This window comes from Corvus moneduloides, chromosome 9 (assembly GCF_009650955.1).
Source record: "Corvus moneduloides isolate bCorMon1 chromosome 9, bCorMon1.pri, whole genome shotgun sequence".
NCBI classification, from domain to species: domain Eukaryota; kingdom Metazoa; phylum Chordata; class Aves; order Passeriformes; family Corvidae; genus Corvus; species Corvus moneduloides.
In genome coordinates, this window is record NC_045484.1 from 25,894,032 (window position 1) to 25,922,013 (window position 27,982).

Consider the following 27,982-nt stretch of genomic DNA (forward strand, 5'->3'; position numbering starts at 1 on the left):
CAAAGGAAAAGTCCGTCTTATCCACCATGACTCAGGATGACACATGCTTTGTTCAGTTTTAAAGAGTAATCAAAGGTGTGGGCTTAAATCCAATTAGTGTGCTTCAAAGAAGATAATGTCAAAATGCTTCAAATGGTGATTCTACTGTGTAACACTGGAGCTCTGAACTTCTGGGAGCCTCAGATTTCTGGAACTATAAAATGAAAACAAAAGTACCTTGTAAAGCACACAGTGATCTCCTGCAGTAAAAGACTACAAGCATAAGTTATTATTAACTAGGCTAACATTCTAAATAGGAAATACAATCAGAGGTCTTGGAAGTCATGTATTCACATCCTAAGAAGTATGTAGATGTCATTGTGACACTGTAGACAAATGGGACAGACACTTTTAATTTAACTTCTCGTAATCACTGATAATGTTCTTTTCCTTCCATCTAATCAGTTCTGTCTCCTCTGGCATTCACTCTCACTGACCTCCAGCCCATCAAGGGACAGAACATTTGCCCACTTGCCCCATGACCATTCATGGAAAGTTTCACAAGCTTATGGTCTGACCCAAAACCAACAGAAATTGTAGTTATGCAGAGATTTTTCCACTGATTTCTGCCCTGGACCAGGCACTGAGGATTTGGCATCTGTCAACATAGATCCCCCGTGCTAGAGAAAATATTTAGAGTGCACAGCTGAAGTCAGAGTTTTGGGTAAGAAATATTTCCTCTCCAAATGAGCATACAGACTGAATAAGGACAGATGATCACCAAACATCATGACAACAGTTCTGGATCCCAGTTCCTTTGAATATTAATATATATACATGTAAATTTAAAAAAAAAAAATTAAAAAGAAAAAAACAGGAAGCATTTTGGAAAGGCAGATTTAATAAAATCTTTCAAGGAAGGGATACGTGAAAATGGGAAACCTTGACTAAAATAAAACCGACAAAATGTTTACTGATGAAAATGAAATGCAAATATGAGGAAAGGAAATAAATGGCTCACTAAATCCAAAAGGATAAAGAGCACACAGACAGGAATAATGAAAAAGAAAACAAATGCTAATGGCAGACTGATAACATGGAGTCCTAGAGGTGAAAACAACAAGGTTTAATTTGATATAGCACTTAATGTACAGGCTCAAAAGTGAGGCTCAACATTCTCTCAACATACAAAAGAAGATACTTCAGCAATAACATTTACACAAATGCAGAGAGGAAAGAGAAATACCAGGCAGGATAGCATAGTGATAATCAGGTAAGAGGATGACAAGTGTCTGGGATGACAGAGAAAGTACCGAAACACAAGGCCCACAGAAAATACATGCAGTAATAACCAAAAGTCAAGTTCCAACTTGCTATCAGCTTTTATTTTTCAGAAAAAAAGCATAAATTAATTCTAAGATTGCTGCTCCATTCCTCAACTTTACTTTTAGGAAGGAGCATACCTACAATCCATCACCCCAGCAAGCTCAGGCACACAGCTCTGGTATTCTGACAGCAATGGATCTGCAACAGCACAAAACTCCAGAGTGAACTCACCCTCTAAGTATTTATCCAGTCTCAAAACAATTTGGGCTGTGCTAACACTGCTAAACAATCCAATCTGACTGTGCCTACACAAGTGGCCATCAGCCCAGTGCAGGTACATGGGCACTTTTATGTTGCACTGAAGTTATTTCATTATATAACTTAACAGTAATATGAAATATATATGTAAAGTCTTATATAATTGGAGCCTAATATAATAAAAACTGCAAGTAAGAAGACCAAAAAAGGAGCACAAGTGTCAAAAAAATTCTTAGTCAATCATTCAAAAAACTCACTGTGAACATAATTTCTTAAGCTGACCACCAAAATGCTAAAAGGAAAAAGAAAAAACCCTACATGTATTATTCCTTAGCTCTCTATATTTTATATTGCATTCATGAAAAAGGCTTAAAAGTTTTTCACATCAGAAATATGACATTCATTTACAATCTTAAAAAAGGCTACTAAAAATGAATTATTCATAACGTAGTACAGTAGCAACAATAAACATTCAAACCCAATTTTTTTTAAAAAACAGAATAAATTATTCTTCTTATGAAAAAGCTACAGTTTCAGACGAGAGAAACAGAGATGTGATTCTACCAGAAACTGTTAGAATATAATAATAACCCTTAATACATTATGGTAATTTACCTTCACATTATGTTACTGTAGTAGATACTGGAATTCCAGTAGCTGTCTAAAGAACACACAGTGATAATTTATGGTTTGTTCCCAGTTTGTTTTCAGAAATACAAACACTAAATCAAAATTAGCATGCTAAAGGCTGAACCTAGAAGGCAATTAGGTTACTGAATAGCATCAATAAATGCAAAATGAAGCTCTGCATGTATCCAAAATAATGTGTTTCCCACCTAATAACTTGTATCCAAATTCCTGTTAGGCTGAGCAAAATATTCTAAAATATTTTCTCCTGAAATCAGATAGTATCCATCCAAGAATAAGAATACTTTTTGTTTATGTAGAAACACCTCTTCTGAAGTATGTTTTCCAACCAATATTCTTTCAAAAGTACAGACCACTGTTTATTTCACAGTGTTTTGTCTCTTCTTGCATTAGAGTGGCAGCTCAAACAAGCAAAGATCTTAATTTGGCTTGTTAACTTTGGAACAGCAGGCAGCTGAGAATTTTTAAGTGATTTAAAGAACAACAAGAACAGAATCTATCTGAAGTGTATTCTAATTTCAGGGCAAAAAAAAGGAAAGTATTAATCTTGTGAGTGTTCTCTCTGGAGATTGACTAGTCCTAAAAAAGGGTCAGCATGAAGAGGCTGCTCGCTTCTGCATCTGCCCAGGTTTTGAACACCTCTGTGGATGGAGACTCCATCGCCCCTCTGGGCAGCCTGTGTCAGTGTCTTCTGCCCCCTGAAAGAAAAAAAATCAAACATGACCACACAAAGGATAGGATTCATGAGGAAAGGATGAGGGAGCTGGGCCTGTTCACGCCTGGGAAGAGATGACTGAGAAGGGCCCTCATCCATGTCTGTCAGTGTCTTCAGGGAGGGGTCAGAGGAGGTCCCCAGGCTCTGCTCCGTGGGGCCCAGCAATGGGACAAGAGGAATGGGAGAAACTGATGCACAGGAAATTCCACCTGGACATGAGGAAGTATTTTCCTGTGCAGTGACTGCACACTGGAACAGGATACCCATACAGGGTGTGCAGTCCCCCTCACTGGAAATATTCCAGAACTGTCTGGACACAAGCCAGTGCCATGTGCTTGAGCAGGAAGGTGGGACAAGGCGACCCTGTGATTCTGTGAAAGGTATTCCTGTGTCTGGAGCTGAGAAGGAAGCACAAGGAAAGTTGTTCTCCCAGCTGGTGCTGCCTGAGCCCTGAGTGAACAGCAGCACCACATGTTCTGGTCACACAGTGAGAGAGAAGCAGCAGCTCAGCACTGCTGTGCCCACTGCCAGTGGCTCTTCCAGGGCGGGGGCTCACGGGAACATTTCAAATGGGTTTTGTCCACTTTAGTCCCTTTCCTTCTATTTCCCCATTATTTATAGCATCTCTGTTTAATCTAATGTAGTAGACATAATACAAGATACGAAATTTCCTACATTTCATTCTGAACTTGGCTCACATGGATCTGATGCAAAGCACTCTTAATGTTTCTCAGCCATTTTGCACCCATTTCACAGAGGTGAAACTCACTACAAAAGGCACTAGGCAATCAAGAACCAGGCCTTTTGTGCTGCTGTCTTCTGCAAAACAGGGATAATATTACAGGTTACTGAACTAACAGAACAAAATACCACTATATAGTCAAGCAGAATATTTCAATGTTCTCCCAGATGAAAATAAAGCCTTTCCAATATCTCCTAGCTCCCAAATATTTACTGTTCTGATGCCACTTTCTCTTTTATTCTGAACACAGCCATTCCTTGTGATAGTCTATATAGCACCATCTGCATAAGCAGAGTAAAGAACACTTCAATTTCTTCTAGTCATGAAGGGCTATGATTTCAAAAGACAGAGATTAAGCATATAAACAGGACAGTGAAGGCAGAGTACTACTTTCAGGAAATAGCAAGGAGAAGCATTCCCGGCAGAATAAACAATGCCAAAATTTTTCCACTGGCACTGCTCTACACTGTATTTTCCCTGGATTTGAGAATCCAGCAAGATGAAAATCGGGAAGGGTGGTTGGCAGCTCTTTCAAAGGCTCAAAATCAGATAAAAACCTAAAGTACAGTTAAGGTCTGCACTGTGCCCATCAGAAGAGATTGACCTGGACCTACCAATCACTCAAAACTAACACGATTCTCTATTTTAAGAAGCAATTATTCAAAGCAATTATTTCCTTAGTCAGTAACTGAGGCAGAGGTCACCTGTTATTCTATTGAGTAACCACAGATTTATTCAAATCCAGGGACTGTATATGAGAAGAATTTTGCATCTCCTCATTAGTGACTTCCAATGGTGTTAAAAATCTTTAGGTACAGAAAAAACTCATCTAGATTTTTTTCCTTCACACTTTCAACAGTCCCAGGCTTGTATTGTGTCACTGTATATACATACCTCTATACATTCCTGAGTGATTAACTGATGTCACATTCATGTTCATATTAACATGTGCAGTTTGAAATAAACACAGCTGCATTTATGTCAATGATTTTATATTCAAATATATCTGATTATGCTGAAATAAACACAGCTGCATTTATTTCAGTGATTGTACATTCAGATAAGGATATTTGTTCAGTGTAATGTAATGTTCCTTCACACTGGCAGGGACATTGCTATTCTTTCTTGTATTTCCCTCTATCATTTTTCCAGATGGAAAATTTTGAACAGAGCCAGAAAAATGGAAACTTGAAAATTTATCTCAGAACCTGATATGTAGGAAAATCCTTCTGCTTATTCTCAAAAATTACTTAGCCATCGTTATATAAAGTATCTTTGTTGTTGAGGGTCTTTTTTAATTCCTTCTCTGTCAAAAATTTAATTCCTTCTCTTACAAAAATCCCATGTAAACTTTTAAATCTGATGACAATGTAAGTACCAGGAATGTGCAAAATCTTAAGAATGGATCTGCATCAGGTCTCTTTCTGGACAACACCATCTTCAGCCACTGTCCTCCTAAGAAAATGCTTTGAATGGAAACAAGAACTGTAAGATTTTCCTTCCTATTATTTGATCAAAGTATAGTTTTGCATGATGTTAATTTTGGCTTGCAACTATAAGCTCTAATCTGTTTTTAGAAAATAATAGAATATTATTATATGCACTAACAGTGATTAACCATTAAATCAGAGGTATCTATGAGGTGAGATCAAGGTCCAGCTCAGTAACTGCCAGAAATGGATCCCTAGAGAGGAGCATAAGAAAAAAACAATCATTTGAAGACACCTCCCAGTGTAATTCCCTCATTTACAATGTACAGTTTATGAACCTTCTGAGTCAGAAATCGTGTCAGTGTTTAGTAGCTCTCAACTGATTTTTCTTTCCTGGGCTTATCATTTGTTTTTTTTATTGAAAGCATGACACATGTCAAGCTTTAGCATCCACAATGTCCTGCTAGAAGAAGTTCCATGGCTTAATTAAACAACCTGTAGGGAACCATTCTCCTTTGTTTTCTTTCAACATATTAACTGCTAGTTTCATTTCATAGCCCTCAGTTTTTGTACAAAGAGAGCAGACAGGGAAACACTGAGATTTTAACTAGAAATCATGATTTTACAGACCTTTAATGTATTATTCCTCAGTTGCCTCTTTTCCAGACTAGGGATCCATCCTGCATTTGGTTGTTTCTTATACTAAAGCTGTTGAAAATCTGCTCTGAGCTTACAATATCTCATCACAGACATTTCTGCTTTCGTTTCCAGTTGCTTATTCTGGTCCCTTTTGGGTCAATCAAACAGCAAATCAACACGTGTTCTTTAATACCAGCTGAGGAGATGCAAACACGTGGTAAGAGGGAGGAAAGGATTGCTCCTGAAGAAGGTAGCATGAGAATCAGATGGCAAACTGACTGTGAAAATCATCATCGGCACAACAACTGCAATTAACATCCTAATTCTTTACTCTTGCTGTAATACTAATACTTCCTGCATTTTCATTAGTTCCATAGGTCATTAATATCTATTTTCCACAAGTTATGCTATCTGACTAATGCCATATGTGTTGGCTGATATCACATTGACACCGAGCATTCCCCATTTGTAAAAATGTCTTCCATACTATATCTGTTTAGATATTTAAAAGGTTAATATTTAGTTCCATTTGCAATGCTGACCTAGCAAGAAAGAAATTAATTTGGCATTACAGCAGTAACATCAATTTCCCATGTAACTTTAGTAATGCATTTACTGGAAAGAGATTAATATCAATTCCATAAATCATTCACATGCTTTTTCCGGAGTTTGAGACATCTGAGTAATGTCATATATGTTAACTGATAGCACCCTGTGCATGCTACATCCATTAATCTATGCCTAGTGTCATCATTAAAGCACACAAAAAAATTAAAATCAATCTTTTGCTCTTACTTTTTTTCTGACTTTTAACTTGCAATAGTCCAAAGGTATTGATACTCTGGTAGAGTAACACTGCTCTGAACTGGGAACAGACATGTTCAGAAATGGGAAACATTTGCTAAATTATCCCCACTGGCAGCAATAACCACTTCATGTCTTTCTGTGAAATGTGGCATAAATTACTGTCAAAAAATAAGGAAATAACTAAAATGTTTCATTAATCAGACACACCTTGAAGCCCCAAAAGCAGGCTGAAAACAGACATCATTACTGAAATAACACAGTGACTTTCATTCCTTTGTTTCTACTTTACAGATGAGAATCCTTGTAGAAGTGAAAGCCAAAACAGTTCCACGTGACTTAGTGATTCTAGCCATACATGAGAGATTATAATACAGGAACTTTGGAATAACAACTATTTTTTGCTCCAAAACACAGTTTAGCCTTCCACTAAAAGTGTTTGCACTGGAAGAAAGTATCCTTACACAGCTTTTGCGCTTTCTATTTCTACTGATGTGCCATTATGACATTTGCCTGCATTGCTTTATTCCTGATCTAGGATATCATTGCAGTGCTACTGAAACTAAGGGGGAGAAGCGTTTTTCTGTTCATTTAAACATAAACACACAGAGGGTCAGACTGTTTAATAATTTTGGAAGTACATTACAATTCTATATTAGATGGCAAAAATACAGCTATTTCCTACGTTGGATTTCAATTTTTCTTTTAACATAATGCTAACAGTATCATCATCTGTGTTGCCTTAGTTTTCATTTTTAAAATTTTTACAAACAAAAATGTCCATTTCAGAAAATGTTTTGCAAATCAAATTTTACAATATTTCACTAATCACAACTAAGATTAATCGTCCCTAATTTTAGCTGTCTAAAGTTACGTGTCAAGTCTTAACAACTGGGACACAAGCACCCCCAAAGGGCAATCCATCCTATATTATCTGTGCTTTTGTTCAGGAGATGTCTTTCATGGTAAAGCTCAATGGCCTATTTCACGCCTGTAAGTGGTTACAATGAGATCAGCGGAATTACAATCACTTACTGCAATTTTGAGTGTTGTGCAAAGTGTTTTATAAGTACATTATCCTATTTTTGAAATATAGAAAGATATTTAAAACCTTAACAAAAATGATACGAGGGTACTTCTCAGTCATATGAGATCTCTTAATACATTGTAAGTTTTAACTTTTTCCAACTGATTAATATCATTTGCAATCCATCAGCACAGAATTTTTTATCAGGTTTCTAATGCAAAATATTTTACAAACCTGCTGTAGGAAAAGACAAACTAATGTTTGTGAATCATTTTCATTGCAAGGTGGTGGTACAGCAGTTAACATAATTTGAGGCTTACAGTAATTGAGATTGAATCTAAAATTTTACAAAACTTTAATTACAACCTTTTGAACATAAACCACAATACAGAAATTACCCAATCATAACATTTTTTCATAAAAAAATAAGAATTCATCCAAAGGATAGAAGATTTAATGACTCTTGGCGGAGTTCCACTTTTTGGTTGAAACGAGAATAAAAGCAGACAGCAGCTTCATTTCCAATTTCAAGAAACACAGTATTTTTTAACAGTTAAACAGCATTATATTTGACTAACAAGCCAAAATATATATTTTCAAAGCCTTATTAAAAGCCCCTGTATTAAACAGTGTGAATGCTGCGATTTACAAACCTCTGTGAGCCAACACTGCTCCTTCAATTCTCAAAAGTAATTATAAAACAAGCAATTTGAGCCACAAGCAGCAGAAACTGTCGAGCTTGGGGTTTTTAACCATCCTCACAACACATCACAGTCTGCAGCCTGGCTCCAGCTCCCTCCCATATTCCCTGTGACATCCCAACAGGCCAGGCAGGAGGACTGGGGTGCACCCAGGAGTATGCACAGGCCAGAGCCACCACCAACACACCCCTGGGGACTGGCAACCCCAGTGACACCAGGCAAAAGGAACATTTGAACTTCCCTGGCATTTTTCTGCAGCAAAGCCACACCCGGCAGTGTCAGCCCAAGCTTTTCATCTGCCAGTTCTGTTCATGAAGAGCCCAGGGAGGCAAAATCTGGGGAACAACCAGAGCCCACCTCGGAATCACTCTGTGATGGAGCCAGGAAAGCAACTCGTGGCTACACTCAGCAAATAGACTTTGCACACTGAGAAAAAAGGTGGGGTTTTTTTAAGGGCTGAGACATTTGGTTTGCTTTCTTTGTTCACTTTGCAAAATACAGGTAAAAAAGCTTCTCATGTATCATGCTAAATTAACTAAAAATCTGTGACCTCATTCAGAAGCAAAGCAACTGCAGATATGTAAGCTCCCAGAAAAACAGCTGGAGGTATCATCTCCAAAAACATCTCACACAGTTAAAATGACCAAGCAAATAAAACAGGTCTTAGCCACAGCACAGAATAGGCTGCTGACTTAATGGATGCCATCAGACATCACATGCACTAAGGAAACACAAGACAGTAGGAGCAGCTGGCTAAACTAAACTTTGAGGTCCTTTAGAAAAAATGTCTGAAATACCAACTCATCTTGAGTACAAAATGCCAGATTACCTGAAGAACATTTTCATGTTCATGAAAATCTGGGCCTTCCTCAATCAGGAAGGACTTCTTTGCACAGCCAAAGTGAATACATCCTTTTACCCAGAGCACTATATTCTGCAAAATTCCCACTTTGCCAGAACAGTAAGTAGGATGAGAGGTGACAATTTTGTGCATTGCTGCTAAACTGAAACTGTGTTAATAATTTAATGCATTAATGAACATTAGGAAAGAGAATTAAAACTGACCAAATGTCTGCATTTCAGATGTGGCATTTATTTCCTTTAAATTTGTTCTGTGCATAGGTAACTGTGCTTCCATTTTTCCCTGAAACTAACTCATGTTTCTTGTGAAAACTGACATTATCCAAAAAATATGTTGTGGTAAGCAAGAAATCTGAATTTTTATCAGTTTCTTTTATGCTAATGATAAATAAATTTTAAAAGTTTCTTTTGGCTGTATATATTCTTAAATATTAATAAAGATAACAAGGATGATTCCAGGTGGAACACTAGCTTGAACTATGGGAAACACAAATTCCTGACATACTTACAAGCTGATAATTCTCTCTTCTTTACTCCTCTATCTGTTATTAACATGATAAAGGGCTCAGGCACCATTCTTCATTTTCAATAATTGCATTTATTTTACAGCAATGATTTTTTCCCTAGTAATAGATTCATTAAGGGTAATTAAAGTGCAAGTCACCGGCTGGTTTAGGAGGTCTCCTTCTGAAGAGGGTAAAAGTATAAGGGTTCACAAGTTTTATAGAAGTCAACAGTACCATGCTATTGTGAAAAAGATTGGACTGTCACATAGCAGAAGTAAATAGATTGCAAGGCATGGCACGTAATAAACTCTACATAGGATTGGCACCAGCTTATCTGAGTATCATGCTCACCTTGGACCACTGCCAATCAAGAAAGGCACAAAACAGCTGGAGACAGGCCAGAGGAAATAAAGAATGAGAGAAAATTTGGAAAATGTGAGCACTAAGGAACCACTGAAAAAAATAGCAGTTATTTAACCTGAGGAGGGAAAGGCCATGGAAAGATATGATAGCAGCTTTCCATTAAGTCAAAGAAGAAAGGAATAATCTGCTTTCTGTGCCTCTAGGACTGGACAAGAATTAATGCCTTTTCGGTAAGAACATTTCTACATAGAAAGAAAATGTTTCTTATATTGAGCAAATTGCAGTGTTAGAATGGATTGCTGCTTTCTCATTGAAACTCACTGAAAGTCTGAAAAAGATAAACATCTGTCAGGAATGACAAAAAAAGTGTATTTTGCCTCTCAACAACAGAATGGACTAAAAAGAAATCCCCATGCCCATTTCAATTCTATTTTTTGTGATTTTTTGAAAGCACAGCACTTCAAAACAGCAAGCTGGACATTGGTTTTCAGACTACATAAAAACACACCTCTGTCTCAAACAAATTCATACTTTTCAACGCTATTTAATACAATAATGATAGCAATTACAAAAACGAAACCCCATTAAATAGCATTTCTTCTGCTTGTATTAATATTTTTCCCGATTTCTACAAGTTTAATACCATTTCTCTGTTCTGAAATGCGTTCACTTCCATTTCTACAATATCAAAGATAGTCATTGAAAACAGATCTAGTAGGAAACCTTCAGTTCTATCAACCAGATCTTTCAAGAAAACAGAGAATGCAGCCAAAGCAAAAAAAGCCACTTATGGAATTACATTTAACACAACTTCTATTTTAGAATCACATAACACCTTGGGTTGGAAGGGATCATAAATACCGTTTTCTTCCAACCCCTTGCCTGGGGCAGAGACACTTTCCACTAGACCAGGTTGCTCAGAGCCCCATCCAACCTGGCCTTGAACACTTCCAGGGATGGGGCAGCCACAGCCTCTCTGGGCAACCTGTGCCTCACCAGCCTCATTGTAAACAATTTCTTCCTCATATCCTACCTCAATCTACCCTCTCTCAGTTTAAACCCATTTCTCCTTGCCCTGTCCCCACAGACCTTGGGAAAAAAGTTTTTCCCCACCTTTTTCACAGGCCCCCTTTACATACTGAGAGGCCACAGCAAGGTCTCCTCAGAGCCTTCTCTTCTCCAGGCTGAACAAGCCCAGTAGTCCCAGCCTGTCTCCACAGCAGAGGTGCTCCAGCCTCTGGAGCATCTTCGTGGCCTCCTCTGGACCCCTCCAGCAGATCCATGTATTTCTTGCAGTGGGGACCCCAGAGCTGGGAGCAGTACTGCAGGTGGGGTCAGTTTTACCATCTGTTCTTTGAAAAAGGCAATTTCAAAAGGATTTTAACATTTTAAGGTGGTGCACAAAGAGCATCAATACAATTTTATAAATGTCATATCCTACTGTTTGGACAACAGGGTGGGATAGATTTCAACATTAATAGCAATTCTGTAAGTTATCCAGTATCAGTTAATTTGCTTTGACCAGTAAAGGTACTCTAAGCAATTACTTGGCTGACATAGAACAAAAGATAAAGTGAATTTACATATGAAGTGTACACAATATTACTCTCATTCTTGCTAATATATTGTCATCATGAGAAAGTAAATGAAGGTATTAATTTCATTCATATTTGTGTTTTGGAAGTGTCTGAATATGCAAAGCAACATCACAGTCTCATCATGCTACAATGTAAATAAACACAGTATTTCAAATAGCACCTGCTTCTATCACATTCTATTACTACCAAAGTATGTAAAGTATGAACATTACCTTTGAACTGAATAAATGTTTTAATTTAAAAATACAATTAATTCCATTGTTCAAAAACTGGAATTAAACCATCATGCCATGACTCACAATACTTCACAAATAATTTGATGACTACTACTGATCTTTTTCATTGCAGAGAAGCTTAGCACAATAAATTTCCCAGCTTGGCCATGATTCATTTCGTAAGCCATTTTCTGATCCAAAAATGCAAAAAACCCACATAACTATTATGAAATAGCATCCAAAGTATTTTTAAAAATACACAACTGTTGTCTGAACCTTCAGAGACACACCCTAAAAAAAAGGTATCCTTTATTATTTACTACATCATTTGCACTTTTTACATAATGTAATCACAGGATTTAAATAACTCACTTTACTATTTATCCAGGAACTGGCAGCCAGTATTCTACCCTGAGGGACGTAACTCTTCATAAAAAGCTCATTTTACAAGACACTGGAGCAGTTTTGGCATTACCAGCACCTCTCACATAAACCATGCTGAAAACTATAGTTTATCCTGCCAAATGCCTTTTCTACATATGGTGTTTAACAGTGCTCTGTAGGTCTGAAAGCCAGTAATAATAGATTTAAGCTAAAAATCTGGTAGCACGTGTATGTAACACAAAAATTTAAATAATGCTACATTTTCAGGGATATATTTACCTACATACCCCACATGCATATAAGCAATTAAAATTACTCTTTAATGTAATATGCAAACTATAACTCTTGTAAAAAATACTTTCTCTTTCAATTTCCAGTAGCTTCCTAAAGTTTAATTCTCCTATTGACATCAGAGGCAGAGCTTCCATTAACCTCAGTAGTACAGGATCAGGCCACAAGAAACCCAAAGTCATATATTTAAAGACAGCACACACACATTTTAAAAATTCTGTAATTATGCAAGGATGTGCTTGGCTCTTTACTGCGTTAACTTCGCCAGTAAACGTCTAAATTAAATTTTTAAATCGCATATTTTAAATACTACGTCTTGGATTAGTGGTCTACAACTACTGTAAATAATGACAGAATAAAATCCAGTTAAGTATCCACATGTGGTTAAAGATGGACCTGATGAAATGCTAATTGTAAGCAATAGCAAACTTCACAACCCTTTTGACATTTGAACAGTCTGATTTGAAGCCATACTGTGACTGAAGGGAAACAGCAAACTTTGTTAAGTAGTATTTAAGTCTTCTTTAGAATTAAGACACTTTATAAAAAGATGAGTGATAGAGTTAAAAGTGTTAATACATTGACAACTAGGTAACACAATGCTGACAATACTCACCACTTTCAAAACAGGCATCAAATATAAGATGTCCTTTTTTAGGCTGTCCACAGTAACCAGCTGGGAGAACAATGTACTTGCTCACATTCCCTGCTATGATATCATCACTTCCAATGGCACTGCCTGTTCCAGTAAAAGTGAAAAAAAAACCATGAGCATAAAAAAATATATATAAATATCTATATAAATACATATATACCCAGCCTGGGGTTTTTGCCCATTTATGACCTGGACTATGCATTAGTCTGATATTCAGCTGGACCCTCCTCTTTTGACAGGAGCTCTCTAGCTCTAGATCCTGCATGGATTCCCTGGAATTGAACTCCTCATCAGCTTCTTACTTTATCACAACTCTCAGAAGCATCTTCCTCACTATGGGCATTAATGGGATCTTTCTCCTCTATCCTCCTGCCTATTTTCATGCATCTTAAATGAACTTAGAACCTTTGAGACTATTCAGTCCCACTCATATTTGAAATGTTAAAATTACTAGAAGGAAGAGACATACACCCATGGAGCCATGTGACTATCTGAGCCCTCCTTGTTAGAAAACAAAACTCAGAAAAAGAACTTGAATAAAGAATTTTTTTTTTATGCAGCATTTATTTCATGGTAAAATATACAAGGACATTAATTTTCCACACAATGGTGTGATTTTTGTCAAAAACATCAGTAGTGAATACATTGAAAGCTTTATCCTTACAGTAAAACTATACTAACAAATTGCTGTCTGCAAAATATTTGTTTCCAAACAGGAATGGAAGAACACTAATTTTTGTTTCCATTTGAGACATGTACAAGAAAGAAAGTAAGTAATTGTATATTATATTATATTATATTATACATTTATATTATAGCGAAAGAAACAGCACTTTCTTCTCTACTTACAGCTTGGACAAGAAATATTTAGCAATAACTATCTTCTGTTACAGAAAATGAAGAAATGGTATGGCTTCAAGTGCAGAAGCCATGTGATGGGATAATGGGATGATAATATCTTATTTCACTCTGATAAATAGGGCTACTAAGGCTTCTGGAAATAGACTTTTGGTCTGTACTGATTTTTTTGACATTTAAATGGGTTACGAGGGATGATAAATGTGACATAAAGCTCAATTTGTTTTATTTTTATATTGAAAACTATTTCACACAAATGTTACAAGCAATTCATATTGTCCCTGAATGATGAAAACAGCTTATTAATTAAAAGTGACCTTTCCACACATAAAAGTATTCCACCTTTTGAGGCAAAACACCTTAGCAGAGGTAACAAATTATATCAGTGTATTAGTGACACCATAGTTAAAGGGTCTGTCAGGCTTTCTGTTATATACCCATATTTTCACAGGTATATAATTCCCATATTAAAAAATAGGCATATCCAGGTCAACATTTGGCATATGAATCCCTAGTCTTCCCCAGGAAGAAATTTGAACCTTACTCTCTTTGGGAAGTACTACAGCAGAACAAACAGAATTTAGACCATTTCTTACTTTATCATAATCTAAAAATGTAGATATTGAATAATGCATGATAGTATTTTTTTAGCAAAATTATTATTTGTAACCTCTGGGTTATTTGTTTTATACTGAATAATTACCCAAAGACAGCAATCTGTGGCATTCAAATTGTTTTCTTTAAGTGTATAATTGCTACTTAGGATATTTTAGCTGGATGGTTTTTACCAGCATGCTGATACAATTTGCTTAAACCCTAGTAACACCAGAGGCAAACTGAGACCCCGATGGGGCATCTGTGCATCTTCATGGCTGCGATCCTGTCCCTTGATAAAATTCACCCCTCTGCATTGTGCAAGCTTTAGTGCAGAGCAGCAGCCAGAGGAAAATCACTTCCTCAGTTTCACCTGAGTGCCACTTTGATTAATATATACCTGTTGCAGTTAAGATTAGTCAAGTTGGTCATTTGCAATCCAACATTGTGGAATCAAAGATACAAAGAAAAATTAATGGAAAACCTGAAAATCACCATGAGTGCCTGAGCTGCCAGGGACTAAAGTGAAAGAATGGGAGGCAGAGAGTCACCAGAGTAGAGCAGTTTGAAGACTGAACTCCTCCTGGTATACGTTTCCTTTTAAGTCTCAGCTAGAAGTAACAGGCCTCTTAGAAATTGTAAAAGACAACTGGGAAACATCACTAAAAGATGAAGAAACTAGAAAGGATTACATTCATAGCACTGCCACCATAAGACAGTGTAGGAAAAGCAGGCAGAAGAGAGAGTTACATCTCCCTGGTAAATTAGAAAATCTGCCAATGGAGTCTTTACACAATGCAGAAGGAAGCTGTCAAGTGACTGCATCCCAGCAAAAAGTTTCCATCTGCTCCTCCTGACCTAATGTAGCCCTCCAGGAATGAGAATAAAATCATCAAATAGCCTGTAATTCATAGTCATTTAACAATATTACTCTCCTAGCATGTTCTTTATTCCACAGTACTTAAAATATTCAGAACCTACTGTTGCTATATTTTGAGTTATATTATCTTTAATCTCTAAACACGCAAAACTGCTGTCTTTGAACTTCACGTTACGAAACAGCACAACAGCACCACGTCCCTTCTGGCATGTTCTCCTTGGGTGATAAAGAAAAGGCCACACCACTGCCCAAAAAGGAGCCTGCACTGCTGCAGTACTCAATTATAAAACATGGCTTCACGCCTGTCTGTTCAGCAGATGCAGAGAGTGGTGCTGGGAACACATTACCACCCTCAGATGGAGAGAACAGCTACCCTGGGGTCCAGTCCTCTGGCCAATAAAGAGATCCTGTCCTCACAACTGGGGAGCCCTAAGCAGATTTTCCTGGCTGGAGGCAAAGATGTATGATAGAACCTTGTAGGGAAGGGAAATAGCTCTTCAATCTGAAACTGAAAGGGAAAGAAGAGAATTAACTCAAGTACATCCTGCACATTCCACTTAAGGAGACCAGAGTCTCCTTTGAAAAAAAACGTTAGATAAGACAAGCAAAGGCAAAACCTAGCAAAGAAATTGTCTCAGAATGTAGTTCTTATTTTGTCAATTATTTTTCTTATAGGTTGTAAGACACATAGGTATTTTATTCTAATTCTTCATAGCTTAAACTCCAGGAGGCTCCCACAAATCCCTAGGATTTACTTTTACTGCAGTATTAAACTTTAATGGTAATTTTCTATCAGGTATAAAATCTGTAGGTGCCTGAAATCTCTGTAAGTATATAAGGTTTTAAAATAAAACCTGGACAGAGTCTTCTGGTATCTGCATTTATCACTATTGTCATTGTGGATATATTTCACATCAAACTAGTGAAAATGAATAGAATCAGTTCCAGGAGACTGGGATTCATGGGAGGGAGAGTTTGGAAATTTCCAGAGCTTCTTTGCCCTTCCTAAATTCAAAGGGTAAAGCCAATGTTTCTTTTTCATTTAGGAAAAGATGAAATCAGTGTTTGCTACAATAAACATCATGCAAATTTAAGTACATTTTCTTTAAAAACTGTGGTTTCTAGAGGAAGGCACCTCTTTAGAAAGTAACGGTGACTCTGAATTGGGCAAACAACAAGCCCAGCTTCCAGATGTGCCAGACCTGAGAACCCACAGAGCTAGCAGCCAGCAGCTACCCTCATGCTACATTAGGTAGGAGAGCACAGCTACATGAAAACAGACATGGAAAAATATAGAGGGAATTTGCCTGGCAAACCTGCATCATTCCTCTAATCACACTGCCTAACAACAACAGCCAATTAGAAAGGTGAGGTAACACAAAAACCTAAAATAACTACAAGGGAGTTTTGTAAAAGTCTTCCTTTAAATATTACAAATGTCATCAAGATACACCTATATTCTCTTATGAGATCCTTATTTTAGAATAAAATTAGGATACATTTTGCTGCTGAAAACATCTATGGTGTAAAGATCTAATAGACAGATTCCTATCATCCATGGGCCAAGAAAAGTTTCCAGGTATCCTAGCAAAAAAGCTCCATCAGCCTTGAGGAGTATTGTTAATAGAAACATACAAAGAAGTGAATCTGAACTCTCAGTACAGTTTGCAAAAAAAAAAAAAGAATTCATTCAGATGACCAGCAGCAACTCCTGTTAGCTCCAAAACATGCCAAGTCTCCAGATGAACACTGCTCAGCTCACGTTTTGGCTAAGTAGCATTTATGGAGGTTATGCCAATAACAGTGTCTGCTCCACAAACCTGAAAATAATGTCATTTTACCAGAATTCTTGTAAATGATCGCATTTAGTGAAAGTCTGTAGTCTTAATAGCTGGTTATGTTCTCTTATTCTTTGATTGTTTTCTTTTTTAAATAAAAGCTTTTATATCATTGTCCCTAGGCTTCAGAAACACTGATACTCAGGAAGACAAGCTATTTCTGCTATGACTTCTGAAAGCTCTGTAGCCATTCTAAAAATCCTACAGGAAGAAGCAGTCAGGAACTCAGAATTCCAGGTTCACTGACTTAAAAATGCTAAGAAAAAGAAGAAAACACAACTGTCATTTTGATCTTCACAGCCATGTATCCCAAAGCAAGGCTTGGACATGACCCGGAGAATCTAAACATACTGCAGAGTGCTGTCAATCTGAAATGTACTTAAATCACAGGCACTGTGATCTGAAAAGAAAGGGAAAAAAATATGTTTAGACTACTAATCCCAGGGTTTGAGACAATACCTGGCATGGCAGCAGCCACACCTGCAGCCTCACATGGGGGTACTGTGCCCATTCTGTCACCATTACCTATTTTGAAGGTCCAGCAGAACAAGGAAAATGTTGGTTACCACAAGAAGGCATTGTTATACAGCTTGGTCTAGTTCTAAAAAATAGTAACATCATGTTGTCATTTAAAAACCAAATTTGAGATAAAGCAGCTTTACAGCAATTGTCTCTTCAATTACTTTCCTCCTACAGTTTGACCAACAGACTGCTTGTCAAGTCTGTCTCCAAACTGTGAGATGATATTCATATTCAAGAAAACAAGCAAAGTAAAGATGAACTGCAGCTAAGCAGAGATTATCAGGCAAATTCTGAGCTTTGCACAGGTTCTGAAAGTAGTCAGGAGAAATAACTGCAATCTTACTGCCATGGACTTGAAAGAGCTTGTGGTTGGTCGTAAATTGGAAGGAAACGTTATTTATTGTTTGGGTCTTTAATTTCATTGCACAAGTTACTCTTTCTACAGAGGCTGTGAGACAATATCACCTTTCAACCTTCCTAACACGACTCCTTAGATAACCAACCATTAGTTTGTATTTTGGGTTAGAAGCAAAAGTAAATCTAAATACCTCATCCTTCTTTAGATACATGTACCCAAACTGCTTTACTCCAGCAGAAGGTGTGGAATAGGCATCTGAGTCAAATCTCAGAGTGGAAAAATCTTGTTCTTATATGCAAATATATAAAGCAAAATGATCACTAAAGATGGTGACATGTGGACTGCCTACGAAAGGCTTGGTAGCACCACAAAAATGACTTTGCCTGCAATATACTGAGCAGAAAGCCCAAGGCAAGTGGGACAAAAAGGTACACGAGGTGCTCAGCCCAAAGCAAAGCATCAACCACCAGGCTGGTCAAGTGTGAAAAAAATCTCCTCTACCTAGTCCTTTTAAAAAGACCAGATCCACACACAGATACAACTACCAATCCCAGGTCAATCATAGCTCCTGTCCAAAATCCAATGAAGGACATGCAACTGAAGATATCTGGCAGACAGATACTGCTCTGCACAATGACTCCTCACTCCCAATGGCTGGCATTGTCTTAGGAGTTCATAGAAAAAGAAAAAAAGGCAGCTTGTGTAGACTTGCACTTGTTTCATTTGTGATATTTGTTTCCAATCTTCAACCTAAAAGCTTTACTTCAAGGCTACTCATTTATTATCTCAGTGTGGGCTATTCCCAAGGATATACCTTTCTGTTAGAGACAAATAGCAATGGAACTTTTTGTATCACTTTAGTGAAATCCAAAGTTTCCAAGAAGATATGAACAAATTTTTCTAATGAAAATTTTTAAAAGAAATTAATGCTTTGAACTCAGCAAGCAAAAAGAAAACAAAACATTACTCTTTTTACTGCACTTACAAGCTCTAACCTAAAATTCTACCACAAATGAAAAATAAAACAAAAAACTGAAAAATACAGTTGTACCAAATACATTAACTGAAAAGATGTTTATTTTAAAACATTGTAAGGATCAGCGAATGTAACAACAAATAATTTATTTTTTAACAAGAATTTGGTATCTTGATAATATCAAAGGTATCACATGATGCAACAGTTGCTATAGTAGCAATATTTAAGTAAAAAAAACACATCAAAGAAAGCATAAAACATAAACAGTAAAACAAAAATTTAGTACATAATATGCAACCCCAGCTAGCAGAGAAAAAAGAAAATAATAGCTATTGAGCTGAACTAGTCCTCAGAGTTGCATCTGCAAAAAAGTAACAGTATCAGCAAGTCCACCCTTTCTGGGAAATAAGGCATGGCTCAGAGAATTAGGTCTGCATGTGAATGAGAGGAGATGCTGAAACACCAGTCAAACAGTGCACAAGAATTCAAGTTCTGGGTCAAGAAAAAAAAATTGTAGGTGTGTTCCTACCATTCCAGGGGAAATTCTGTGTCTAGGGATTCTGAGGCAAGAAAAGAACTGAAGAGTTAAAGCCAATCCCTTGTGTACTACAGAACTTCAAGGAGTGAAACTCTTCTGTAGCATCCCATGTCTTTCTGAAATTTGTATGCAACTGATTTCCCAAAGACAAGGAAAGCATGTGACCTGCAAAAAATACCAAGTCAAGCAGGCAGGCAATTGCAGGGTTTGGAACTGAAGTGGAGGAAATTTCAGGTAAGGGCAAAACCTGATATTACTCAAAAAACTGGAAAAAGATTGTGGTGGTTGAAGTTACTCCCTAGTATTTGCTGGTACCATCCTAAAATGCTCCAAATATTTCTGATTCTATTTAATACTGAAACCAATCAGCTTTTATATACCCAGGTTTGTGTTTTATGTGAAGGAGGATAGAGGAAGTAGAAGGAAAGGGAAAGATTCATAGACATTTGCTATGTATATATCCATATATAGTCCTGGATGATACGTACATACCCATGTTTCAACAGCTGTCCTGGGTGTGAGGCATTGATTTAACAAAAGCGTGTTATCTCACTTAAACTTGACAGCATAACTGGAAAAAGTCAAGCCAAAATAAATTTCTAAACTAAAGATAACTCACATTGAGGCAAGCTAAATGTAACTAAAGCATCTTATATGTAGCAACCAATGCAATGACCCTGACCCAAGATTACATAGCCTTCAGTGAGTAACAAAGTTTAATCTCTCCAAGTTAACAACTTTCTGCGTCACCTTTCTTTGGGACCAACTGATTCTCAGCTGGGAAACTGAAAAAGACTCAATAGGTAATAAATACTCCTGATAACACAGAGAAGTAGGTTGATTTCAGCTTTTGCAAAAGGCCAAGGCTTTATTTCTTGTCCTAGTTTTCAGACTCCTCAGCCCTGTCTATCACATTCAAAATGTTTGTCCACAAGACATCTCCTAAAAATACCAAGTATGAAGTACTATGAAAGTCTTTCAAGAATATCAGCAAGGTCAAGTATGGAACACATAAACAGCACTTTTTCTGTTTATGAAAATTTGCCTGCTTGTGCCAAATTCCTAGCACTTTTCATGTCTTACTATGTCTGCTGATTGAACAGGAACATTCCAAATTTATATTTAAAGAGATGCCTATGCCATACTGTGGAAGCATGCACTTATCTGCTGAATCCCTGGAAGGCCAAAGGGAGACAGCATAGCTGTGATGCTATGAGCTAGAAAGCTGTATCATGGACATTATTCCAGGGTTAGCACAGAGGGAATACAGCTGTGCTTTCTAATTTGGATAGGGCTTTTATCTCATTCTCAGCTATTCTTCAAAAGCAATCAGCCTGGTGAGCCTCAACACAGGTCAGCTGTGGCACTACAACAAACCCACTATTAACAGCTATTTTGATTTTTTGATACCTAAAGTGCGACTACTGTAAATTTCTTGCAGATGCACCTGTCCAAATTTTTTTAAAATTATTTGATTATCACTAATTCAAGTCTTCAGGAGACTCCAATTCAATTCCTGACTCAACCACTAACATCATTATGGTGGTAATGAATCTTTATCCATGGGAAACTGGGCCTTCCATGCGGACTCCAAGGTAGGCACAAAATCCTGTGGGGAAATACATCAGCAGCTTTGTGACGCACCATCTCTCTCTTCAAGACCCTGTATTTCCCAAGTGATGGGAAGAAAGGTGGTTGCTGCAGCTGCTTGAGCTTTCATCATGAGTGAGGTAACTGAAAACTGGGCAACCTCAGTGCACAGGCAATTTCCATCCTGGTTATTACATACCATAATTCATGTATCCTTCTTTGGGTTAAACTGCTATTTTCCTTGGCTCTTGCTCCCTATTCACCTGTTGTTTAGGGATGTCTTCTGCCAGTTAACTTAAACCAGCAGTAGTTTCAGCCACAGTTTCCTTACTTTTGAGTTACACTCTTCTTCATCATTACATATTTAAAGTAATTTGGGGATTTTAGTACTGCTTCTGGAATAATTTGCTCCCCCAGGTTGCTGAAATCAATTACACTATTAATTACTGCCATAGTTATAATTACTCATTGAAACAACTCCTTCAACTTCTTCATTTAGAATAGCATTTCCCCCTACTTTCCAAAACAGTTCATTCCTAAAAGTAGTATTTCAAACCATTGAGAATTTTTTTGATCCAAGCATTGCCCACTCACATTCCCTTTATTTAAGAACATAATCTAGTATTTAATTTCAAACAATTAGATCATTGCAGTTTTATTTTATTCACAAAGTACTGCATAGCAAAAAAATTTAAATATTGTTTCAGAAATCCCATTTTCTAACATAAAAAATGTCAGCAAAACAAACTATCTATTAACTGTCTTGCATCAGCAACATAACAGGAATAAAACTACAGAGAACACTACTAACTAATACAGCATATTCAGCAGGTTTTTAACTAAGCAAATACTAAGTTGATACAATATTTATGGGAATCTGAAATGCATACAAAATATTTCAAATATTCAGAACACAAGCCAAAATTCTACCTTCAAGAAAGCTTACACAGAGAAAGCTCTGAGATCAAATCACTGATTATTTGTACCACTCAGAAATAAAATAAGCAGCAGATGTAGTGGTATTGTGCCTAGTTACAAAACATCTTCTATGCTGGAGCACCACAGGCTTTGGGTGTAGGTAAGTAGCACAGAGGCAAGTTTATCTCACAATCCTACTTCACATGGACAATTCTCATGAAATAATGCTGCTGCCTATGCATTTGTATAGGTTATTTGAGGAATTTTTTATTAATCAAATGCATCATTCTACCACATCTGCATTTTATATGCATGAAAATCTGATAGCCACTTGCCAGGTTTCCCAGCACTGAAGTTCACTGTAATAGCAAAGTGACTCTGCTGCTTATTGCAAATGAAAACACATCAGCAGAGCTGCAATGAATCCAAAAGGGCTCTCATTGCAATGGATTCCTGCTGCTCTGCTCTGGCGATTCACGGGAACTGATGTTCCACTTGCTTTAGTGGAGATTGAAATTCAACACATTTTTCAAGGTGCTTATGAAACAAAATGTAAAAGGAAAATCTTGCCAGTTTTCACTCATGATTGTGAGATCCACTGCTAAATAAACAGCTCTATGAATCAGTAGGTAAATGAAATCATTAGAGAGCTTATTCATCTAATAAAAATAATTTAAGACCACTACTTTTTCCTCCCATCCCCTTTTCCATGCTTGATTTTTGACACAATGAAACTATGAAATCAGCCAGTTTACCATACTGAGAGAACAGGGATACATACATATTAGAAAATATATGTATCAGAACATACAAGTTTTAGTCTCTAACCTTCATACATTACTTATCCTAAAATAGAACTAATCACAAAAAGCATTTACTATACACAAATACATCAAATTCATTGCCAAACATTTGCAGGATGAGAGCTCTAGATTTAATACTAAAGTCCACATCCTGAGTTTGAGAGCCTGTGACAAAATGAAATGGAAGTCATTATTATTTTGGTAGAGAAGTTTTCCAAACCATTTCAACATACAAATAGTAAAATTTCTTCAAAAAACATACGGAGAAATCCTAAGTTAACAAATATAGCACTTCTTAAATGGCAGGCTTGGCCTCTGTGGCAAAGTCAACAAAATGAGTTGTGGGGACAATGTGACAAGGAAGCTGGGATATGGGATACATTGATGTGCATCCATAACCAACTCTCAATTAATTGAAAATTGCTTTACCTCTGTTATAGATTAATGGCAGACACAGCTTGAGCCTAGAAGAACTTATTATCTCAGGTACAATGCAATCTAAACATGGCAATTCTGCATCAAGGCTCTGCATGCCAACTACCTTGGGGGATCACTTGAGAAATCTAAGCTGGTTTCTATAGATTCACATCGTTCTGGAAAAGGGCAGCACGATCAATCCTCCAGGAACAAGAGTGATGTAGCATGATGCACACACCCAGGTGGGTGTGCTGGAGCTGCTCTGCATCCAGCAGCACAGCTGTGAGCAAAGCAGCATGGCTGCATCTCAGTGACATCAGCAGGAAACATCTGCACAAACTCCTCTCCACGTCCTCCAGCACCTCGTTTATCCAGGGGTTGCTGCTTTCTCTTACCAGGGTATCAGAGGTCTTTCTTAAAAAACATAAAAAAAGGTAACTATGACTATTCAGCCATCTCCCTCTGTGACTTCTGTCCCTACACAGGTGTTGTGGAGGAAAGAGGAAGAGGAGGAAGAAAGATTTCCCAGCATAGACAAGCTGTCCATCTCTTCTGTGGCAGCTGACAGCTATTGTGTGAGGTGTCCCACCTGGAGGACAGGCTGGTGCTGCAGATCTGAGTGTCCCAGTCCTGTTAGCGGCCCCATGTGGAGATCAAGCTGGTTCCATTGTAACACAGGGAGATGACTTTAAAAACCTATTTTATTGAGTATTAAATCTATATAGCTCAACTTCCAAAAACAGGAAAGCTACGTAGGCCACATAAATGCATTCTGAGGTTAATCTGGTTTTTTTGCATGAGACTTTTGCCTACTAAAAGCAGTGACAGCCACACCAAAGAAATTTGCAGAAACTTCTGTTTTACAAATTTCAGTATAAAACCTATTAAAATTCTCAATATGTCTCATTTTACTTTTTACAAATTCAAAAGCCTCCTCTCACAAGTGCTAGTAATTAATAGGGTGCTTTGAACTTCACTGAAAGAAAAAACGTTGGGTGGCTTGAGGTAAGTAACTTCTCAAAGCTTTGATTATTCGTCAAAGAAAAAAATGTATGAAATATGGCTAGGAAATGGTAAACCATTCAAAAATGGCAACTGGAACACCCAACACATTCCTGTTTCTTTCTGTTTCTGAAATTATATCTTCTGGCTGTATAAAGCCTTCATTAGTATTTCTCAGGTCTCCTTATTTGGAAAATTACGTAACAAAAATATGATCAAAGATTTAAGTACCAAAAATATATTAGCAGGTTTTCTTCAATGAATTTTTCTAGTGGGGATTGTTTCCACTGGGTAACTGAAAAACACTGGAAATTAGTTGAATATCAGCTTACTGGCAATAGAGTCTAATGATCACTATAATATCTTTCTGCAGTGACTAGAGTCAATTTCTATATAGAACTTCAATGAATATTTCAACTTACACAGTAAAAACTGAAATAGTTAATGGTCTTACAAAGTGCCTCAGATTTACTAAGAAACCCTTCTCTAATGTCCCCTGGATGTGCAACTGCTCTGGCTGAAATGTACCAATGCTATTGCTAAGTTCTGGCAAATGTCTTTATTGAACAAAACCCATTTTAGATTTGTTTACAAATCCATCCTGCAGCATTTTATAAACAACTGCAAACAGCTCTTTCTGCTGTGTGAACATCTGCAAGGCTGGGCCCAGTCTCCACACAGTTTGCCACTGACATTTGAAGCCTCCTCGTGTTGATAAGAGGATACTCTGGGCAGATCCCTTTCAGCATAAAGGCTGCAATGTCTTTTCCCAAACACTGGGATTCGCCTATGTTTACAGGTTAGTGGTGTATATAACAAAATAAGCTCTGCTGTTTGTATACACTTTAAAATTCAGAAATCATTTAGGAAAGGTTAATTCAATTGAAGAAATTAAGTTTACCTGGAGAGTCAGAAGTATCGCTGATGTATAGTGTTATTTTAATGACAAAGATTAAATAATATTGTTAAAGTAATTAGCTGATCTCTCCTATTTTAAATTTCCTCATGATAAAGCCAGTGAATTAGAAGCTCCAGTTATCAAAAAAGCCTATATTTAAAGACAAATAAATTATGTTCTTATTTAGTTTGTCTTTTTATTTAATAATTAAGGCCACTGAAAAGAAAGCAGTATGTTCCTGATACTAGAATGTTGTCATACCGTATGTAATTAAATATTTTTAAAAGAATAACAATTATTTTTTGAAAGAATAATCAAAAGCTATCTTCAAAACAATCCAGCTCAGCACTATCATATTAAAATCAATTAGAAAACACTGCAGAATTTACACAGCTGTTCTATTGGCTCCCTCACTTGCAGACCTCTGAAATAATGATCTTAACACTAAGCGTTTTAGGAGCACTTCACAAACTTTGGGTAGGGCTTGAGCATTCAACAGTGGTTTGCAGCTTTCCTCCTGAAGCCAGGTCACAGCCTGGCTGTGAACATTTTGAAAATTCCAACCATTCTTGACATGAAATGTGACTCAACACCACTCTGCAAGGTACTGACCATGACATGTAAATAAACATTAAAAAACTCCACATTTAGCTGGGAAGCCTGTTTATTCCAATAACAAGGATTTTTGGTCTAAAGACATTTATTTATATCCTGTCCAGTACTGTGAGTAAATGCCTTTTCTTGCTTTCACTATGATTTCAGTGATGATGACACAATGAAATACCAGAAATACTAATACCCACAAAATGACTAGCAACTGTGGAATAACACATATTAGAACTGTCAATCCAGGCTAATATGCAGTTGCCTCAGATAGAAAACTATTACAGAACTCAAGAGATAACCTGCACCTTTTGATCATTCAGGTCTCCAGATGCAAGTCCTCTGAAGGTAATACAGATGCCTAGAACAGAAACCTGGGGAGAAGGAGATAACTACTGAAATTCTAATTTGGAAAATACTTTCATCTGGTTCATGGGTCAAAAAATTCAGCAAACCCAGGCATTCTGTCCTCGCTGACCTACTCCTAAACCTTCCTTGGTGAAGCTAAAATGTCCTCTTTGCTATAGAACTGGAAAAATAACATTCATCTGGGGTTTTATGGAACTTAACTAAAGTAGCTGTTTTCCCATACCCTGTATATTCCAGGGGTTTATGACACCAAGGTCAGCTGAGCAGAACAACTGGAAGTCAAACCAAAAAGCTCCTGAGAGTAACTAACTAGACTCAACCACTTTCATCCTCCTGCAGACTTCATTTGTGAAGATTTACGTTGTTTTTACATTGGATTCCCAGCTTGAGACATGAAGGTTTCAGCCTGGAAAACCAAATAGGAAAGCATACAAATTCAGAGTTTACTGCAAAAAGCTGATTTAAACACTTCAAAGAAAGCAGATAGGACTAAGGAGCCAACTAGAATGGGAAAATGATTAATTCAGAGTAAAGTGAGCTGATTTGCAGCACTCTAACCAAACATCAGAATACAGAAACTATTTTTATGGATTAGAGCAGCTGTCTGCCTAGTCCAGTGAGGACAGCAGCAGAATATGAACTCTGTACTAGACAGGTGTGAGATAATCTACCTTCCACATTAAGTCTCAATTTTACTTGAAATACACAGATTGGCTGAAACCATGATGTAGAAAATAATGCTGAGCCTAACAGTATAATAAAAGCTGATGAAATCCCTCTTCTGAAATGCTTTGTGCAATTTGGTGTGTCCTAATCCCCCTCCCCAATAAAATAAAAAAAAAGTTTAAAAATTTGCAAAAACAGAAACAAAAATCTTCTCCAGGGAAAAGGAATGGAATATGAAAATATTTGTATATAGGGAAACAGTAAGAATAATTACCAGTATAAAACAGATTAACAGATTTATTTCCCTATAATAGGAGGAAATATGAATAAAACTGAAAAGAAAAATTCTTACATTATAAAAAAAATATGTTTTCCATAAAGTATAATTAATATACAAAAAGTCTTGACAAATTGTATTTTCTAAGATAAGAGTTTCGAGGGGTCATAAGCATCCTAGATGTGCATAATTCACTATCAGATAACTTTTTGGAGGAAATCTAATTTTTCTAATCACATCTAAGTGCACACTGTAATTTTTCTGACATCGACTCTTGTCAAACCCAGGTTACTGAACTAAAACAGTAAAGAATGGTCCATCACAGCAATCTGTGCTGCTATAAAGCATGGATAAGTTACCTTCAATTTCTTTGTAACTCAGTTTCCTTATGCAAAAATTGCAAATAACAATCAGTATTTCACAATGGGCAGATGAGATGATGAGAGTTATTACTTGTGTTTTCTGATCCATGACTAAAAACGTGATGTTGCTGTTAAAAAAAAAAAAAAAGAAAAAAAAAAAAACAAAAAACCAAACACCCAGCAAGTATGATATACTCATACCGGCTAAATTGAGTTATATGGTTTGAACAATGTTCAGTCCTTCTGTAATGGCTTTATGCTCCTTGCATTTGTGCAAAACCCAGGTTCCAGAGCTACATTCCTGTATCTCCTAAAGACTGCTCTAGATCTCACACATGATGAAGACACGCTAAGCAGCGAGGATGCAGCAG

The 27,982-nt window shown here is 37.0% G+C and overlaps 1 protein-coding gene across 5 annotated transcripts in view; it reads right to left on the reverse strand.

The window, feature by feature from the left end:
- Window positions 1-27,982, reverse strand: part of BEND5 (BEN domain containing 5) — an 885,907-nt gene that overhangs the window by 855,474 nt on the left and 2,451 nt on the right. For all 5 annotated transcript variants that reach the window (XM_032118194.1, XM_032118193.1, XM_032118192.1 and 2 more), the window contains exon 2: window positions 13,104-13,226. In XM_032118194.1, coding sequence (XP_031974085.1) covers window positions 13,104-13,226 — 123 coding nt within the window. The remainder of the gene's footprint in view (window positions 1-13,103; window positions 13,227-27,982) is intronic.